The sequence below is a fragment of the Euphorbia lathyris genome, chromosome 9 (genome assembly GCF_963576675.1).
Source record: "Euphorbia lathyris chromosome 9, ddEupLath1.1, whole genome shotgun sequence".
Classification (NCBI taxonomy): Eukaryota; Viridiplantae; Streptophyta; class Magnoliopsida; order Malpighiales; family Euphorbiaceae; genus Euphorbia; species Euphorbia lathyris.
In genome coordinates this window covers 3,441,218-3,457,703 of record NC_088918.1, presented here as the reverse complement: position 1 = coordinate 3,457,703, position 16,486 = coordinate 3,441,218, and the positions used below count along the sequence as shown (strand labels likewise).

At 30.3% G+C, this 16,486-nt stretch overlaps 1 protein-coding gene across 2 annotated transcripts; it reads right to left on the bottom strand.

Moving 5' to 3' along the window:
- Positions 1-530: 530 nt before the first annotated feature.
- Positions 531-3,793, bottom strand: LOC136205921 (sterol 14-demethylase). Of its 2 annotated transcripts, none has more exons than XM_065996774.1 (3): positions 3,692-3,793; positions 3,107-3,601; positions 531-1,703 (listed from the first exon to the last, which is right to left on the bottom strand). In XM_065996774.1, the coding sequence occupies exons 2-3, from the start codon at positions 3,566-3,568 to the stop codon at positions 708-710; spliced, it is 1,458 nt and encodes a 485-aa protein (XP_065852846.1). In that variant the 5' UTR covers positions 3,569-3,601; positions 3,692-3,793; the 3' UTR covers positions 531-707. The 2 variants fall into 2 exon arrangements, with proteins under 2 accessions (XP_065852846.1, XP_065852847.1); XM_065996775.1 differs by having other exon boundaries at positions 3,107-3,597; positions 3,692-3,783.
- Between the last annotated feature and the right edge of the window lie 12,693 nt (positions 3,794-16,486).

The window sequence follows — 16,486 nt, the reverse complement described above, 5'->3', positions numbered from 1 at the left end:
AAAATTATATGCATTTTAAAATACTATTCCGAAATATCACATTGCAAATTTTTTTTATAAAAGACAAGGCTATGGCGTCCTTATGGGTCAACATCTTCTCGAATTGAGAAAAAAAAAAAAGAAAAAAGCATGTTATATCACTCTCAGAGAGTTAAAATAGGTAATGGACGAGTAAAATGACCAAAATGTTAACATATATATTTAACACGATTTTGATACCCTATTTAAAGGCAGATGCTCCTTCAAGCCTAACGAGAAAACATCAAACAAATGTTGAGATTTTTTGAGAAAATGGTGCTCACAATTTTATTCAATTTGTCAATGTCTGCACAAAATGAAAGATACGGATTTATGCCTTTTATATGCTTATAATGCAACACAAAAAAATCAGATTTTTAAGGAACAATAAAATCCCCGCTATTTATCCCACTAACAAATTAAAGACCCAGTATACAAGACTTAGTAAAAAAAACAAACTTTGAATCAAAAGACTCAAAAATCTCAACAACAAAGACAGTTGAAACAAAAGCTAGACATCACAAGTAGCGTTAATTATCATAAATTTATAAAAACCAATAAAAAAACCAAGTTAATGAGAGGAAAGCAAAATCCTAGAAACACAAGTCAATCATCAAAACATGAAACAAGTTCTACAATGCCTGATAATATCTTAAACTGCAAAACATTCCCAAGTCTTGTTTGTCTCGCTAAACTACAAGTTGTCGGCGCTTGTAACGCACCATGACCTTGCCTTTTACTCCGACGACCATAGCGTTCCAGTCGATCTCAGGAAACGGAGAAATCAGCTCCAGCTCGAAATTCCTCAACAAATGACTCCAAATTGCCTTTATCTGTAAATAAGCAAAAGGTTCACCAAGGCAACCATGCCTACCGCCTCCGAATGAGATATATGAAAATGCCCCTGTTGCCTTGTCTTCTTCTCTCCCAGCAGCAAATCTGTCCGGATCGTACCTGTCTGGCTCTGTGTATATATGAGGAAGCCGGTTTGCAAATGCTGGGGATGTTGCGACAATGTGGCCCTTTGGAATGTCGTATTGCTTGCCATCTCGGGTTGTCACGCTAAAATCACTGTGAGAGTATCGCATTAGCATTATCAGTGGAGGGTGGAGTCTGAGGGCTTCTTTAATGCACCGATGCAGAACATCCATCTCGGATAAAACGTCGTGATCGACTTTGTTTCCGTGTTTTCTCAACAGGTCTTTCTGTTCCTCTAATACAGTAATCATGTACTGCTTAAAACGAAGGAGGTATGCGCCAGTCCAAGTTGAGGTTATCGAACTGGTGTGCTGTCCGCCAAAAAGAGCAGCAATAAGCAAGCCTGTAACCTCTGCCTCAGTTGTAGGGCGACCGTCTTTGTACTTTGACTCTATGAAGGACTGCAACATGTCGTTTTCTGCTTTGTTGGCGGATTTACGCGAAGCTATGATGTTTGCAAAGATCTGTGAGAGCTTCTTGCGAGCTCTGTCACGGCGGCGGTGAGCTGGAATAGGCAAGTATGGGAATAGAAGACTGATTGGTAGCATTCCATTGTCGAGGTCATGGAAGAGAGCCGAAACATCATCGAAAAGTTTATCGCGAACTTCGCTACCCAGAAGACATCTACTGGCTGTCAATATGATCAGATGCTCAAGCTCATACTTCAGATCTACTTCACCACTGTCTCCCCACTTAGAAAAGTAATCCTGCAAAGTTGCAGAAATTGTGTTAACAGATGATATCTTTTTTTTTTTTCAAAGGATGCAAAAAGCAGAAAAAAAAAAAAAAAAAAGTAGAAAACACAACTATCCCGGGAAGTCTGGAATGACTCTACTATTACAGACTCCTATGTATCATCATGGATAAGGTTCCTCATGGGAACTTCCAATAGTAGTGACTCCTCGAGGTACAGTCGTCGCTGCCTTTGCCAAACAATCCGCACATCTATTCGCTTCTCGGTAGATATGGTAGAATTTAACATTTTCCTAAAGTTTTTGATTCTAGGATGTCCATAATGAGGACTCTATGGGGATGACTCTACTATTACAGACTCTTATGTAGTCATCACGGATAAGGTTCCTCATGTTCATGGGAGCTTCCAATAGTACTGTGACTCCTCGAGGTGCAGTCATCGCTGCCTTTGCCAAACAATCCGCACACATCTATTCGCTTCTCGGTAGATATGGTAAAATTTAACATTTCCTATAGTTTTTTATTCTAGGATGTCCATAATGAGGACTCTATGGGGATGGTTATCAAATGATATCTATTAGCAAGCAAATACAACTTAAGATATAACAAATCAATATAATGTATTCCTATGTTACACGGAAACCGAAAGGGATACGGAAATTGAAATGTAAATCCGAAAACAATATTTGTAAAAAATAATGAAAACGGAATTGTAGAAAACGTGTAAATAATAAAAATATAGATATTACAGAGGGAAAACAAAGATTTCTTCATCTTCAAAGATTTGTATGTGATGATCTAGAAAATATTAGAGATTTACTAAACATGTGATTAGCATTGATCCAGTTCTGAAATCACATTACATCATTCGAAACATGTTCCAAATTTAAAAAAAAACGAGTTTCCATTTCTTTTTAAACTACGGAAATGTAACCCGAAACGTTTTGTACAAGTTTCAAGAGTTTGGATTCCGAATCAGATATCAAAAGCTTCAAAAAATCAAGGTTTCCATGCATCATATGATTGTATTCTTGTCAATTGGTTTGAAAAATCAAACGTCAGCTGGTTCAGTCTCAAATTAAAATAACAAAGAATCCATATCAGAAAACTGGGAAAAGGGCCAGATTTAGACCTATTGTATATAATGGTGCAAATTTAAAAGACTAGTTTGACTGTAAAGGCTAAATCTGCATTTACTTAAAAGTTTAGAGGATTCATATAAACAGATAAAGCTGAGATAAAGCCATTTATTCCTAAATATTTTTCTTTCAGGCAGATGCAATTTTCTCTTTTCCACCATCAATACATCTTAAAAGGTCGCAAATGAATATACTCTCATCTTAATTCATGAAATATATAAATAATAAGTAAACAGAAAAGTTCACAAACAAAGCAAATGATCCAGAAAGGATCTTACCTCGGCTTCCATAACCATCTGATCCACATAGCCTTTAAGTTTATTAACTCTAAGAGCCTCAGTGAAGAATCGAAATTGCTCTTGTCGAATACTGTAATCAACATCAAAGACAACACCAGGGCCAAAAGTAGGCACATTGAACTGATAAACCTCTTGTTGACTGAGGTCTACCTCAGGAGCCTTGAAAAAATGAGCTGAAACTTCAGGTCCAATCAGGAATGTAATCTTCCAGTGAGCTAAATTGACAGTGAATACACTACCAAGCTTAGGATACTCTTCGCGAAGCATGAATATCGGTCCTTTCAAAAATCGAATCAATCCTCCGATAACCGGCCAACCGGAGATGACCGGAGGCAAACGTTTGCTAGATCTAGGCATAATAAGCGCAGAGATGAGTTTAGCCACGATTAGAGTGGCGACGATGAGGACACCAACATTTAACAACTTGTTATCGGGATCCATTGTCGATAAAAACAAGAATCACAATCGAACTTACTGAAAAATCAAACGGAGAATCAGAATTTCTGAAAATTGAATGAATTCATGAATCGGAGAGCAAGAAAAGACGCGCAAAGAAACATTTACCTGATTGAGCGATGGGGATTGAGATCAGAGAGACGGCTGTTCCATGGAGAGAGAGTGAAGGGAGTGAAAAGTACTAGAGAGTGTTATTAAGGGGAAGAATCAGAGATGCGGTCCACTAGATTAGCTGTTAGGAATATGTAAATTACACGAGTAAATTACATCATTGCCACTGAACTTTACCCATTTTAACATTGTGGCTACTGAACTTCAATTCTTAACGATGTTATCACCAAACTTTATATTTTTTTAATATCGATTGCCACTCAACTTTAACTAATTCGTCAAAATAACCGTTAACATTCTTAAAATGAAAATATTCAAGAATTAAAGTTGTTCAGAACAACATTCACTATGAAACCACAATTTTTATTTTCCAAAATCACATTTTTTGGAACTTTCTCTCACTAAAAATTTACTCTCTCTCCCCTAACCAAACAACAGTTAAATGATATCAAAACGAAAATTTTCAAGAATTAAAGTTCCTTAAAATATCATTAACTCTTCAAATTTTTTATTTTGAGGCCGTCAACAGTTGTTTTGAGGCGTTGAGTGGTCACCGGTGTTAAAAAGTGTAAAATTCAATGGTCATACCGTTAAGAATTCAAATCAGTGGCTACAATGTTAAAATGAGTAAAGTTCAGTGGCCATAAGTGTAATTTATCCTAAATTACACCCACTTTCATTATGGCTCCCGAACTTCAAAATCGAACATTATGATCCCTAAATAGTATGATCACTCTAGGTAATCCTTCATTATAGAGCTAATGAAAATGATATTCGTTTGTTTACTAAAAAATATTGTATTTTGGAAAGTATTAGGTAATGAAACAATTTTGTTGAAAAATAAAATATTTTTTTTTGTTGATATCAAAAGAATATAACTCTACCACGTGGCGTCTAACAGGCCTAAACCAACTCTCAGATATAGAGAGCATGTGGGATCTTCTCAGCGAAATAAAGTAATACGAATGCCTATCAAAAAGCTTGATTCAGAAAGTTTCAGTACACCAGTCAATGATCCAGTTGTTACCATAATTATACTTGAATGACTATTAACAAGAGACATAATCGTCTTTATAACTCGATATCAGTATAAACAGAGTAAGCTCAGTTCCAAATCGATAGATTCATTTTATTCTATTAAACTTTTAGTTTACTGATTGTAATCATTCTTTAGTCTTTTCATAAACTGACTTAGACATCAGAGCAAGTTCACTGGAAAACGACCTCCCTTTAACCTTACTTTTGTGCTGTTGCAGGTTGATACGTGGACTTTCAGGATTTAACCACATCATCAGTGTTTAGCTACAATGTGAAAATGATGAGTTCTTATATTAAGCATCTTGTCTTCCATGTCACTCGGAGGACCCCCAATTCACATTTGGACACGTATATTGTGACCCCACATAATAATTAAAATAGTGGCGCCTCTTATAATATATGTGGGTCCAGATTACATGTGTCAAAATATGTATGAAAGGTCCTCCATTTGACATGGAGAACCAGATGTTTCTAATAATTTGCCGAAAATGAGAGAAAATGATGGGTGACTGCTACTTTCAAAATGGTGGAGTATGGCTTCAACAAGTTTAGAAAAAAAATGTCTTCATTTTTCAAAAGAGTAAAACATTTTCCTTATTTTCTTCATATATTTTTACGTTGAATAACCTAAAATTTTCCATTAACTTATTTTCCTAAGCAAACAAATACCGTAAAATCAGGGGAAAAAAATCTTCGATATTATTAGTTAAGAGAGAGTTTCGAAAATTGTAATTTGTAAAATTGAAAATAGTGGTCCAATGAGAAATACGGTTACAAACGACTTTAACTCTTGCACTTTTCATTTTGAAAGTTTTATCCAATGTCAATGGTAAGAGGGGCCGTAATGTCCCATTTTAAAATTGAGAGACCATAATAAAAGTAAGTATAAAGTTCGAGGACTATGGATGTAATTTATCCAATTAATTAGGAATGCTAATAAGAGAGAGAAAAAGGGTTGGGCCAGAAAGCATGTGAAAGTACGTGGGCAATTTCGCAAAAATCCAGACTTTACAGTGGGCGTTTTTTGTCTTATAATTTCCCTGTTAAAGTATGCAAAACCACTCACTCACTCACCTTTTTTTTTTCTTTTATAAAACAATTTAACTTTATTTCTTATAATTAAAGTAACAAGCATAATTAACCCTTTAAACTTTATCTATTTTAAGTATTAAGTTCCTAATTAATTTTTTTTTACATTGAGTCATTAATCATTGTAGTTGTGATCTGTTACTAATGAATGATAAAATGACATAATTCATAATTTTTTGGATTAAGGTGTAAAAATACTCATAACGTTTTAGGTTAGAAACAATTTTACCCTTAACGTCTAAAATTGTGCAATTTTACTCCTAACATTTATAGCCAAGAGCAATTTTACCCCTAACTTTGATAATTTTGGTCAATTACAGACACTATTATAAAATATAGATATCTTTGTTCTTTATTTTGCACAAATTGCATATCCATTCGTTCTAAAAAAAGATTTCATGTTTTTTTGTAATTTAATAATAGAATTGGAGATTAATATTTATAAATTCGGTGAATTTTTTGAATTTTTGTTGTCTAATTCGTATAAAAGACAGTATATATTTTTTTCACATCCCAACATATGTTTGTGATGTGTTACTGATAAAATGACGCAAATGTGAAATATATATGACAAGATTCATGATCGATAAGACAGCTTGATGAATTATTCTCAAATTGACCCAATTTCTCAACATTAAGAGTAAAATTGCTCTTGGCTTCCAACATTAGGGGTAAAATTGCACCATTTTAGACTTTAGAGGTAAAATTATTCCTGACCCAGAACGTTAGGGGTATTTTTGCACCTTAACCCTACCCAATTAGGATAAATTACACCAATGGTACATGAACTTTATCCTATTCACACTTTGGTGCCTAGATTATATTTTGTCTAAAAATATACCTGAAGTAACGATAACCGCACAATTTAGTATATTTTAGCGGTTAATGACTGGTCAACGTAAGTTTCATGAGTTAATTATATCAATGATACCTGAACTTTACCATGATTCACACTTTGGTATCTGAATTTTATTTTATCCTAAAAACATAACTCAAGTAAAAGTGATTGAAAAATTTAGTTCATTTGATCGGTTAGTCACCGAATAACGTGAGTTTGACCATTTTAAACTAAACATTGGGATTCATCATATACTCAATTAACATAAAATTATAATTGAGTGTATGATGGGTCTCAATTTTTAATTTAAAATGATCAAACTCGCGTTGACCAATCACTGATCGGTCAAATGTACTAAAATATTGAGTCATCTTTACTTGATGTGTATTTTTTGGAGAAAATAAAATCTAGGTACCAAAGTGTGAATTAATATAAAGTTAAGGACCATCAATGTAATTTACTCATCAAACTTGTATTGACCGGCTACTGACCGGTAAAATATAATAAATTATCCAGTCATCATTACTTCAGGTATATTTTTGAGACAAAATATAATCTAGGTACCAAAATGTCAACTGGGATAAAGTTCATGTACCATTAGCGTAATGTACTCGACCTAATTAGCCAATATTAGGGGTAAATTTACTCTTTGCTACCAATTTATGGAGATAAAATTGCATAACTTTAGACGTTAGGAATAAAATTACTTTTGGTTGTCCACGTTAGCGGTTGCATATTATCCCTTATAATTATAGAATTAAGAATTAAAATGACCCTCAAATTTGGTATTCAATGTCAATTTAGGCCAATTTGAAATTTAGGTATCAATTCAACTTTTAAGTTGGTAAAATTTGATAAATTTTAGTATTAAAACTGATTGTATCTAGGTCAATTTATCAAAACTACCAACTTGAAGATCGAGTTGATACCTAAACTTCGATTTAGATTAAATTGATTTTGACTGCGAATTTTATTTTAAGGGCCAATTCGACCCTTGATTCTAATTATAATATACTACTTAAATCCATTGATAAAAGTAAAATTTTAGCCCTTATAATTTCATGCTCTGACCATGTTTCTGTCTTCAAGATTCTGACCATCCAATAAAACTTAAAATTACACATATTTTGTTTAACCCTTTTCACAAGCTCGAATATCCGTCCGATCCGCGTCTACTGAGCCGGACTTGGACAAGGAAAAATGATAGGGTAAGTTACGGATTAAATGCACCATTGGTCATTCAATTTATATGGTTGTCTCAAAATGGTCACTCAACTTCAATTTGTCTTAATAAAATCAGTCAAAAGTTTTGTCTCAATTAGGTCACTCTGACGATTTCAGTGATTAAAAAATATCGGAATGATGACATAAGTGACACGCCTGCATGAGTAACTCAAATATCTGATCAAAACGACAGATGACATCATCGTATGCGCCACATGGCTATCACATGTCGGTTATTTTTATGAAAAAAAACAAAATTTGGTTTTTTTTCATAAAAATAACCGACACGTGGATTTCATGTGTCGTTTCGGTCAAAGATTTGAGTTGACTCATGTTAACATGTCACCTACGTCATCATTTCGATGCTTTTCGATCACTGAAAATCGTCAGAGTGACCTAATTGAGACAAAGCTCAAAGTTCAGTGATTTTATTGAGACAAATTGAAGTTAAGTGACCATTTTGAGATAATCAAATAAATCGAGTAACCTGTACTTAACCCGGTAAGTTACAGGATAGTCAAGAGATGATTAAAAATTTACAAGTGTCCCATGTTTTAAAAAACAATTCTAAAAATGTCAAATTCTTAAACATTTAAACTAATTTTGTCATGAAACATGATATCCGCTTGTTTTAAGGGAATTAACCTTTTCTTTTAAATCAGTTTCTTAATAACCTTCAACTCTCTATAACTAACTTTGCAATTCCTTTTATTAGAAAAAATAAATAAATAATTTATTATTCCTCACCTTTTAACGTAACAAATTATTTAGTCCCTCTATTTTAAAAAACACATTATAAAGTTTCTAACTTTTGTCAATATTAACTCTTTGGTCCTTTTTATCTATTTTTTAGATTTTTGACCCAACTTATCTTAGCTTTCAAGACAGCTATAGTAAAATACAAAATGACAATGTTACTTTGTTGTTTTTCGTTTATCTGTTTATGTCAAATATAACGATTAAAAGTCTAAAAAAAACATACAGAAGGACCAAATGGTTAACAATGACAAAAGATGTGGACCTTATGATGTGTTTTTCAAAATAGAGAGACTAAATAGTATATTAGATAAAAAGTAGGGGAGTAATAAATTATTTACCCAAAAAAACCTTACAATTTCTTTTCTCTTTATTTTTCATATATATTTTGTTTTTATTAATATTATGATTATTATTATTATATAATTTTAATAATTATTTTTTATAATTTTAATTTTTTCTTTAAACAAAAAAATGTTAATATATATTCAATCTAAAAATGACTAATATATTATATATTGATTTACTTGTTACAATGTATTTTAGTACACAATTAATTTTCAGTAATTTAGTCATACTATTGAGTTAATTACATAATAATATGTATCGATCAATTTATTTATGGTGAGAATTTTTACAAAATCAAAATAAAAATTATAATCTAGTAGGACAACAATTTATAAGAAGACCCGAATATTTATGGATCACCGCAAAACGTTATGGACCACCGCAAACCATTTTTTATTGTTAAAAATAATATATGTATGTTTTGTGGTCTTATATGGGTTGCTCGGCATTTGATTTTTATGACGTGATTTAATAAAAAATGATTTTTTTGTAATATAACATATTGAGTTAATTACATAACAATATGTACCGATCAAATTTTTGATGCTCAGTATTTTTACAAATTCAAAATGAAAATTATAATCTAGTAGGACAACAATTCATAAGAAGACTCAAACGTTTATGGACCGGTCCTGAGCATAGGCTAGGAGTGCGATCGCATAGGGCCTAAACCAAGTAGGAAATAATTCATAAAAAGACCCAAATATTTATGAACCGGCCCTGAGCATAGGCTAGGAGTGCGATCGCCTAGGGCCTAAGCCAAAAGGGACCCAAATTGTTTTTTAGTGTATATATAATAATTTTTTTAAATGTAGTTATAATACTCATTAGTAACCAAAAAATGACTAGATAATATGATATTTTAGGTCTAAATAGATCTAAATTTTTAAGTACAATTTTTTTTTATTAAAAGCTTTTTTATTTTTTTTTTCACCTAATAAAAATATCAGGATCGTTCCTGTCTAGGACCTCTAAAATATTGGAGCCGGCCCTGAAAAACTGCATACCCATTCATGGATGAAATTTGGAAATAGACAAAAGAAAAGTTAATTTACTCCTGTACTGTCTATTTATTGTAATCTAATATTACGTAGTAAACGAATAATAAAATAAGATTTTTTTTGGTAAATTAAAATAAGAAAAATTTGGAAAAATATCTGGAAATTAATAAGAAAATAAAAGTAACTGCAGATATGATAAAAATAAAAATAAAATGACAGCATTTGCTCTAGGATGAATATTCTTTTTCCACACATCTTTAGAGAAGGAAATAGAATTGCTGATGCACTGGCAAAGTTTGGAGTCTCTTCCTCAGTGATCAATTGGTAGCCTTCAGCTCCTGCTTTTTGCCACAGGTTTATCAATGATGACATTTGTATTATTTGTCATTTGCGTTTTTCTTGACTTTCCTAAACTTTTCTCCTCCCCTTTCTTTTTGTTTGTTCTCCTTCATCTTCTCTTGTTCAAACACTCATTTTTCGTTTATTAATATATTGCGGGTTTGCCAGGTCTTAGGCTACGGGTGCTCACCCCGCCCAAGTTCTGTCTCGTCCCAATTTTTATCAAAAAAAAACTGTAGGATAATAAAATGCAGAAATAAAGAATTTTATAAATGTAAATAAAAATTCAAAATTGTTTTTTATATGTAATTTAGCTCTAGGGGGCCTAAGCCCATAAACGCCGGTCTATTTTTTTTAGGTAAAATTTTAACAGCTATTTATAACTATGTCAAGTCATAAAATTTTGGGTTATATCAAACTAGTAAAATCAGTACTTTTAATATATTTTAAGGAATAGAATTTATAAATTAGAAGACTAAAATATATTTTCTAAGGTTTACGATTTATAAATTGGAGTATAGAATTTTTAAACTATGGTGTAAAATCATAATATACAAAGAATAATGACATATTAAGAATTAAGTTTGGTGGTATGACTTATTTGTAATTTTGTACTTAATTATGATATTCATGTATTTGATCCTTTTTTTTAGCAGGCTTAACATTTATAAAAATAGCTCCAATTGACCCGCACTATTCATATTATTAAATTTATATATTTATATATTAAATATTTATTTTCAAATATATATATATATATATATATATATATATATATATATATATATATATAAAAGGGTCAAATATCATAACTAAGTACAAAATTACAATTAAGTCATATCACTAAATTTAATTCTTAATATGTCATTATTCTCTATATATTATGATTTTACCTAATAGTTTAAAAATTCTAGACTCTCAATTCATAAATTATAAAGCCTAGAAAATATATTCTAGACTTTTAATTTATAAATTCTAACCCTTAAAATATATTAAAAGTACCGATTTTACTAGTTTGACATAACCTAAAATTATGACTTAACATAATTGTAAATAGTTCTTAAAAGATGAATTTTTGTGTAATTTTCCCTATGAAAAATTTTAGGGTACTCCTGAAGTAATACTCCCGATCAATAAATTCACGACACATGTATATATAAATTTTTTTCCACCAATCATGTCCATGTAGTGGGATTCAAAAATGATTTTCATTAGTCGGGAGAATTACTCCAAAAGTACTCTAAAATTTCTCTTTCCCTATATATAAGCTATAGGTTGTGTTTGAGATTTGATTTTTAGTTCGAGCGCATCCCGAATAAAACTGGATTTTTATGTAAATTTTCCAATGATGTATGATTCTTTTGAACTCAAAAATTACATCTAGAAGGCCCAACTACAAAGGAGACTGAAGCCCAATAAGCCCAAGTAATAGCTGTTATAAACTTGATCCACTTTTCTATGCACAAAAAGGAAAATTTACATAGAAATACAGTTTTTAAAAATTATTTACCAATATATCAAATTATTATTTGAATTATGTAAAATTAAGAAAAGCATCATTTTTATATATTTTAAGAACTGAGGCTTATAAGTTAGAGATCTAGAATATATTTTTTAGAGTTAAATTTTATAAATTGGGGTCTAAAATTTATAAATTAGGGTATAAAAACATATTAATTTTGTGATATATAAAAGATAATGAAATATTTAGAATTAAGTTTTGTAATATGATGTAGTCAAACCTTTATAAATTAATACTCGATAAATTAATAACCTCTTTAAAATAATAATTTCTTCTGGTCCCGACTTGGGCCATATCACTAATTTTATACTCGATAAATTAATAACCTCTATAAATTAATAGAATTTCATGGTCCCAACATTATTAATTTATAGAGGTTTTACTGTAATTGTAATTTTTATAACTAATGTGACTTTCATGTAAAAAGCTCTACACAAAATTACGTAAAATAACCCATTTTAGGAAAAAAAATTCTTTTAAGTAGTCATTTATTTATATTTGGAATAAGGTGCAAAAATACCATTAACGTTTACAGTCAGGAGTAATTTTACTCCTAACGTTTAAAACGATGTAATTTTATCCCTAACGCTGCTAGTCAATAACAATTTTACCTCTAACTTTGACAAGTTAAATTAATTTGAGAAACAATCAATTCAACTGTTTTTTCAGTCTAATTTATATGTGGGCCATTTTATCATTTATTAGTAACAGACCTTTAATTCTATTATTAAATCACCACAATTATGAATTTTTTTTTTAGAACTAACTGATATGCAATAAGTGCAGAATAATGAACAAAATATTTGTGTTTTATAATAAGGGTTAAAGTGAAAAAATACCCCTAATATTTAGGGTCATGAGCATTTTTAGCCTTCACGTCTAAAATGGTGTAATTTTACCGCTAACATTGACATCCAAAAATAATTTTACCCCTAACTTTAACAAGTTGGGTCAATTTGAGAAATAATTCAAATTGTTTTCTCGGTCATAAATCTCGTCATCTATAGTTTACATGTGCGTCATTTTATCACTTATTAGTAACAGATCACAAACATATGATTCAACATGAAAAAAATTATACTGTATTTTGTACGATTTGGACAAAAAAAAAAAAATACGAATTTAAAAATATTAACTTCAATTCTATTATTAAATAAAAAATATGAAATCTTTTTTTTAGAATCAACAGACGTGCAATTGTGCAGAATAAGAAACAAAATATCTACATTTTATAATAATGTCTGAAATTGATCCAACTTGCCAATGTTATGGTAAAATTGCTCTTGGCTATCAGCATTAGAGGTAAAATTTCACCATTTTAGACGTTAAGCGTAAAATTGATTCTGACTGTGAACGTTAGGGACATTTTTGCACCTTATCCCTTTATAATAATGTCTGAAATTAACCTAACTTGAACATTATGGATATAATTGCTCTTGGTTACTAATGTTAAAGATAAAATCACACCATTTAGATGTTAGGAGTATTTTTTGCATCATTTTAGACGTTAAGAGTATAATTGATCCTGATTGTAAACGTTAGGGGTATTTTTTCACCGTATCCCTTTATAATAATGTCTGAAATTAGCCTAACTTACCATATTATGAGTAAAATTGTTCTTGATTACCAATATTAAGAATAAAACTGTACAATTTTAGACGTTATGGTATTTTTCCACCATATCCGTTTATAATTTTATAACAATTTTTAAATGATTATGTTTTGGTCAATAACTCCTAATAAAAGACTTCATCTACAAAAATTGAAAAAAAAAAAAATTCTCACCATGCAAAAATATTTGGAATCAAAGTGTCACGGATATGGAATGATTGTTAGTTTTCATAAATTCATCAATTCAATTTTACAGGGAAAAGGTTGGTGTATCGGTTTTTTTTTTTTTTTTAAGCAAGTGTAAACAGTGGTGAATACAGGATTATTAGTTGGAGGGACCGATTTTATACGTGCATGTATAAAAAAAAAAGAATTTTACTAAATCGAATCAGTTAAAAAAAAATTCGTATATATATATGTATTATAATCTGAGTGGTTAAGAACTAATTTTTAAGTACCAATGTAAAACTTCTCAAAATTAAGTTACATTGTGTTTAAGATTCTTAACATGTGAAAAAAATTGTCTAATAGAAATAATCGAATTTAGGGACGGCCTAATAGGCGAAAAAATTTAGAAATTTGTTTAAGAATGGTCTAACATGTCAAAAAATTTAGAAATTTGGATTTAAAGATGACCTGACATATCAAAAGAAATTAGAATTTTGGATTTAGAGATGCCAACATGCTAAAAAAAAATAGAATTTTGGATTTAGAGTTAGCCTATCAAGCCAAAATATGGATTTAGGGAGGATTAACAGGACTTGGATCAATTTTGGGGGGTGCTAATTCAGCACCCCATCATAATTTCTTCGAGATAGGGGGCCGGAACCACCACATTCTCAAATTTTGTGGAGATAGAGGGCCAAAACTACCCCTGGTCATGGTGGTTCCGGCAGTCGGAGGGGCTCGGACCCCTCCCATTATGTTCCCCTGAATATAAATTTATCCTTAATGTATGATGCAATATTTCGCTTAACTCTTTCAAATACGATAAATTTTACTAAAAAATTTTATATTATAGGGACAATGTTATTTAACTTGTTATTTAATTGTCACTTTGAATTTTTTAAACATTAAATATATTTAAAATATTTATTATGTTACTAACACATTTGCATATAACCTACCAAATACTAATATGTAAGTCTGTCAAATACAAATTAATCACAAATTCCTATGCATATTACCAGGGCCGGCTATGCCGCTCAAGAAATAAAGGCGGCCTGCCTAAGCCCCCAAACAATAAGGGTCTCATATAATAATTTTTTCTTAATATATCATTAATATTTTATTAAATAATTATAAAAAAATATAAATAGTATATTAATCCTCTATTTTTTACCTAACACACTGTTAAGTTCCCTTATTTTGAAAAACACATTACGAGGTCTCTATCATTTATCATTATTAACCCTTTGATCCTTTTTTCTATGTTTTTTTAGAATTTTAACCGTTATATTTGACATAAACAAACAAACATAAAAATAACAGAGTAACATGGACATTTTGCATTTTACTATAGTTGTCCTAAAAGCCAAGATATGTTCGGTTAAAAACTTAAAAGAAATATACAAAAGACCAAAGGGTTAATATTTACAAAAGATAGAGACTTTATAATGTGTTTTTCAAAATAAAAAGACTAAACAGTGTTACGTAAAAATATGAGGACTAATAAATTATTTACCCTAAAAAATTAAAAAACATTGAATATAAATTTTAATTAGTGATTTTACATCTGAAAGGGTCATAGCAGTTTTTTTTTTTTTTTATGAAAATATCTACATCTTCATTAGATACGAAAAGAACAAGTACAACAAGAAATGGAAAAGGTAAAAAACCTTACAAAATCCACAAGAAAATGTCTACATCTGTAGCAGTTCTTAGATAATAAATTTTTGGGTAATTAATTTATTAGTCCCTATATTTTGACAAAACACATTGTTTAGTCCATGTATTTTCAAAAACACATGGTAAGGTCCCTAAGCTTTTTCTCAGTGAACTGTTTAGTCCTTCCGTCTGTTTGTTAGATTTTTTACCGTTTATGACTTTGGAAATGACTAAATTACCCTTTATTATTTACCTTCAAACTTTAGAAGAGGAAATCCAATTTAGAAGAAGAAGCTATTTGTATGGAGAACAAGAAAAAGAACATACCAAATGCTTACGAATTTGAACGATTAAGAACAAAATCAAGAAGAAGAACACTCAAAGTTGATTTCAGATATATTAGAGTTTAAAGAAAAGGAAAATAAAGGAAAAGAAGAACGCAAATCCAAATTGACTAACAAAATCTTCATGAGAGTCTAACGGCAGGGACTAAACAGTTCATCGAGAAAAACGTTAGAGACTAAACAGTTTATTGAGAAAAAGGTTAGGACCTTACCATGCGTTTTTGAAAATACAGGGACTAAACAGTGTGTTTTGTCAAAATATAGGGACTAATAAATTAATTATCTTAAATTTTTTTATAAATATTTTGTTTCTCTTTTGTACAAATTCTAAAGTTGTAAGCTATTTTTTTTATCATTTTTTTTATAAAAATGTTTATATCATTCCATTCTATTAAAAAAAAAAGTACAACCACAGCAAGAAAACGATAAACTTCACTCAAATACAGACTAAAGCTAATACAAGATCTACGAATGGAATAAAATACTACAAAGAACAAAAAAAAGCCATAAAAGATACAATTTTTCGTCAAATTAAAATTATATAAATATATGTAATTTTAAAATTTTATTTATATATAAAAAACCTACAATTTATATCTCGTCTAGAGCCTCAAACCATCATGAGTTCTTCTCAACCTTTGCAAGGTAAGACACGCAAATCCGGTCGAAAGCCATTATTATTTTTTGAGGAAGGTCATATTTATCCTGACATATGAAATTTTACACTTCAATTTTTTTCTTACCTAATATAAAATTCAAAAATATTAATTTGACAGTTATTCCATCGCAAATCGGTTCTTCCAAACAAATTTATCGATAAACTGAAGTAATTTGCTCTTTGATAGTTGTTTATAA